We start from the raw sequence: 5,000 nt of genomic DNA, 5'->3' as shown, positions 1-5,000 counted from the left end.
CAAATGAATGACCGACAGACTGGCTAACGGATAATCTTAAACTATATACACTGACAAGCGTCTAAAAAATATTTGATTAACTAATTAAATCATTAACTTTTCGTTTCCCTGACTAACTGAATGACTGACTGAATGATGACTAAAAACCTTAAACTAACTACACTGACCAACTTCTGAAAACAAACAGACTGATTCACAAACAACTTAACGTTCTGAAGAAAAAAATGTATATGTATCTAGCAAACTATATGAGAAACTGATTAAGCCACTCATTCACTCCCTCATTCACCTACTTATTCAACACTTCCCAGCACTCATAAATCCACATCTCACTCAGGCATCCACTTAACTGTAAGGCAAACTTGACCACACTGAGTAACTAGCACACACCACTCACTCACCCACTCACCCACTCACTCACCCAGACACTGAAAGGCAGAAAAATAATAATCGCTTCTCAAAAAAGAAAACGTTCTGAAGCAAGATCCGCAAATTTCCGAAGCTTTTGTTCTTTTTTCTTTTATGCTTTCGTTATTACAGTGTGCAGTGAGTGCGGTGGTGGTGGTGGTGGTTGTGGTGGTGGTGATGGTGATTGCAGTGGTGATGAGATAGGGGGTTTAAATAGCAGTGTTGGTGATAGTGGTGATGGGTTTTCTGTTTTTTAATCGTAATGGTTGTGGTTATGGCGAGGTGCTGAGGGTGGTGATGGTGATGGCTTGTAAATGAAACTGTAGGTGTAATAATGGTGGTAGTGGTGGTAGTAACAGTAGCAGTAGTAGTAGTAGTAGTAGTAGTAGTAGTAGTAGTAGTAGTAGTAGTAGTAGTAGTAGTAGTAGTAGTAGTAGTAGTAACTGTTGTTGTTGTTGTTGTATTCACGATGTTAATAAAGCTAGTGATGGATGTCTCAATATATATATATATATATATATATATATATATATATATATATATATATATATATATATATATATATATATATATATATATATATATATATATATATATATATATATATATATATATATATATATATATATATATATATATATATACTACTTTAAGCAAAAGACTAAATAAAGAATAAAAAAAAAACATTAATTCAACACCTTTCACTCAGCTTACGTAACATCAAATAAGCAGAAAATCATTAAATACTTGAAACAAACATCACTTCCTCGTCAAATAGAGAAGAATGAGAAAAAAACAACAAAAATCAAGCAAATACGAACAAATGAAAGACCAACACAATATGCGAATAAATAAGAAAAATAAACAAACAAAAGAATAAAGGAACATAACTGGCACACTTGGCAGTAAATTCATCAGACTGACACAGAAGCACAGAAAGGAAAATATACTTACATTAATAATGATAATTGAAAAAAAAATGAAAATATAAGAAGAAATACAATTTGTCTTACAACATCAAGGCTATTTCGGAATAATAACATTTTTAGGCCTATTTTTCTTTTCATTATTATTATTGAATTAAACTTATATTAATACAAGAGAGTTAATTTTCAATAGCATTAAGTATATAGGTATGTGTGTGGGTACTATATCTGTATGCATGTATGTATGCATGTATGTATGTATATATGTATGTATGAGCGTACGTGAGCCAAGTAAGAGAGGTGCACATGAGTGAGTACACACAGACGCACACGCCTTATGGGAGCCCCGTGTGGTTACGTACACGCCTCATAAGTTTGTGTGGCTGCGGACGTTGTACATACAATGAGTGCACACAGGGAGGCAGTGGGGCGCGACACACACACACACACACACACACACACACACACACACACACACACACACACACACACACACACACACACACACACACACACACACACACACACACACACACACACACACACACACACACACACACAAAGACAAGGCCAAAAAAAAATCATTACGGAGGAAAAATTGGATAGGAAACCGGATAAAAGAGTAAAAAAAGAAAAAAAGAGAAGCCAATATTAAGAGAAACTGAGAGAGAGGAGATAAAAAAATAATAATATAAACGACAAAAAGAAAAAATGAACGATGAAATTTGATGAAATACCAAAAATAATAACAAGAAAAAGAAGACGAAGAACAACTACTACTACTACTACTACTACTACTACTACTACTACTACTACTACTACTACTACTATTACTATTTCTACTACAAAAACAAATAAACAAAAGAAAATAAACAAAAGAAAAAACATACAGCCCCCCCCCCTCTCTCTCTCTCTCTCTCTCCCTCTCTCTCTCATCTCTCTCTCTCTCTCTCTCTCTCTCTCTCTCTCCTCTCTCTCTCTCTCTCTCTCTCTGGGACCGTACCTTCATCGGAGCCGTCGGGACAGTCAAGGAATCCGTCGTTGACGTGCGCCAGAGACACACAGAGGGACGAGTTGGATCTGCACGGCTGCTCGACTGATAGGTTACACCCAAACTCGTCTGCTGTTGGGAAGAAAAGAGAAGAGAGTGTTATTGTTGCTTGTTGTTGTAGTAGTAGTAGAAGTGGTGACGGTGACGGCGGCGGTGAAGTGGTGGTGGTAGTAGACGGAAGAGGAAGTGAGTTTTCATTAATAGCCCAAATTGCACCTTGCCAAGACCTCCAGGTAAAGGGAGAATCAACACCTTTAATGAATAGGGGGAGGGAGGGAGGGAGGGATGAGGGAGAGGAGACAAAGAAGAGACAGTACTAACGGTATCATAGGAAAGATGCTAAAAAGAGGAAGTTTATTTCTCCCTCGCATCGTTGCATCCCAGAATAAGAAAAAACGGTGTAAATAACTGCATGTAAAATAGAAAATAAAGGAAGCTGTGACAGAGTTAAGAGATTTAATTATAAAGTGTGTGTGTATAATGTTAATGATGACATAATGGTGGTAATGACAAGTGAAGGTGATAATAATGACACTGAAATAGACATGAATAGATAGACATGAGCATTTACGTAATGGAAGTACAAAAAAGTGGAAGGGGAGTAGTACAGGAAACATTGCAATATCAAGAAAAAAAAATAAAAAAGTAGAATAAATCTGCGCATAAAAAAAATACTTAAGCACAACATAACAACGCAAATTATAATACACAGTAAAAAAAGAGAGACAAAGAAAAAAACGCACGTAAACATTCACACAATTCTCCCAACAAAAGGAGCACGAACTTGCCCTCAAATGACACAATAGCAAACGAAAAAAAGAAGACAGAGAGAGAGAAAGAAACAAAAAAACAAAAAACCCTTCACGTGAACCGAAGCAGAGGTTAAAGAGGCAGGCAGACAGGTGTTGACAGAGGTGCGGCACAGGTGACCTCTTACAGCAGCGCTACGATTCAAAATACAAAAAGTAGGAAATATCAAAGACTATAACTAAAAAATGTAAAAATCACCCTCACCTTACCTTTAATTACCACACGAGTCACCTGTATAAAACCTAAACAATTACTCTTACCACCTGGTGTCCTAATTACTTGCACACTAATGGTGGGAAATAGGTAAAAGAACCCCTCCTTCCATCTCTATCCCCCTTCCCCTTCCCCTTCTCCTCCTCTCTCCCTGACACCCCCATAAAAACACCGCGAGGAAACTTGGCAACGCCGCGAAAAGGTTACTGGGACTCCGTGATGATTTGGGAGTTTGTCAGGCAGTGGTGCCAAGTCGTGATTTACTGCAGTAGGTGTTGCTATTCTCTCTCTCCTGCAGCACCTATACCCTTTGCTCTCCAAGAATAGGGTGTGTTTACGTGGCGTCTGAAGGGCATAGGTTTCTGGCACACCTGTGTCTCATTCCAGTGTCTTTATTTAGGGACATGCAAAGAAACACAAAGGAAGAGCAAACAGAGGTAGATGTATTACACTTTACAAGGCAGTTTGTGACAAGTTGCATTGATATGAAGTGATGTAAGGTAGCAAAAAACAAAGTATATGCGGACACAAATAAACACAAAGGAAGAACGAAATCCAAACAGACATACTGGCACTTTCGAGGCTGTCTGTGATAAGCAAGAGTAACAAAATACGGGATGTAGTGCAGTGAGAGGAAAGGAAGTAAGGAGATAAGAAAACACAAAGCGACAAAAAAAAAAAAAAAAAGACACTAGATTAGTTACCCCCTTGAGAAACTGTTTAAGGTAAGCTACAGTATCTAATCCAAAAAAAATCACGCTAATCACACAATACACAAACACAGTAAAAGATGTAGGATAGTGACGGCAAATGCTCCTCCTTATGAGTTATGGTCACGTGACTTCAACGGGACAAGAACGTAAATGCAACTCGTCTCGCTTCACGCTAAACGAACGCAACTTGACGCTCGTGTTTTTTTCTTTTGTTTTTTTCCCTTTTTTTTCGGTCTGTCTCGCACGTCAGCGCCATTATGAGTCTTAACTCTATTCGGTAAACAGAAGGGTGTGGACCAGAGGGCAAAACACAGTAAGTTTCGGTCTGTTTATCGTCCTGTTGTAAGGTGCATTGATACGCCTCTTATGTTGTTATGAGGAGTCCCGCTATACGCCTCTCTCTCTCTCTCTCTCTCTCTCTCTCTCTCTCTCTCTCTCTCTCTCTCTCTCTCTCTCTCTCTCTCTCTCTCTCTCTCTCTCTTTCTCTCTCTCTCTACTAATACTACAGATATGCAACGAAATCAAACTACCTACCAAGGATTTAAAGATTTGTTACTGTTTGAAATCCCTTAAAATCCACTGAAATTCCTTGTAATCTCAGTCACAAATGAATTTTTCTCCAACTTCCTCGTAAACTTTTCCTATCTTCCTTCTCTTTTTTTTTTTTTCCCTCCTATCTCCGTGTACATGATTATCTTTTCCCTTTTCACAATCATCATCCCGTTTCTCTCCTCTCTTGATTTCCTTTCCACACCTCCGCTTTCTTTCCCTCACATCATCCAGTTACTAATTATCTCCTTCCTTCTTTCTTATCACCTCTCACCACCGCCACATTTAACTGACTAATCTCCTTCCCTCTCCCTCCCTCTCATTTTCTCA

At 38.2% G+C, this 5,000-nt stretch overlaps 1 protein-coding gene across 4 annotated transcripts in view; it reads right to left on the bottom strand.

Moving 5' to 3' along the window:
* LOC135106478 (uncharacterized) overlaps positions 1 to 5,000 on the bottom strand; it is a 107,610-nt gene that overhangs the window by 77,502 nt on the left and 25,108 nt on the right. For 3 of the 4 annotated variants that reach the window (XM_064015510.1, XM_064015512.1, XM_064015513.1), the window contains exon 2: positions 2,338 to 2,457. In XM_064015510.1, coding sequence (XP_063871580.1) covers positions 2,338 to 2,457 — 120 coding nt within the window. The remainder of the gene's footprint in view (positions 1 to 2,337; positions 2,458 to 5,000) is intronic. The other variant, XM_064015511.1, reaches the window with a different exon arrangement.

Source organism: Scylla paramamosain, chromosome 13 (genome assembly GCF_035594125.1).
Source record: "Scylla paramamosain isolate STU-SP2022 chromosome 13, ASM3559412v1, whole genome shotgun sequence".
Lineage (NCBI taxonomy): Eukaryota > Metazoa > Arthropoda > Malacostraca > Decapoda > Portunidae > Scylla > Scylla paramamosain.
This window is presented reverse-complemented; position numbering and strand designations above follow the sequence as displayed.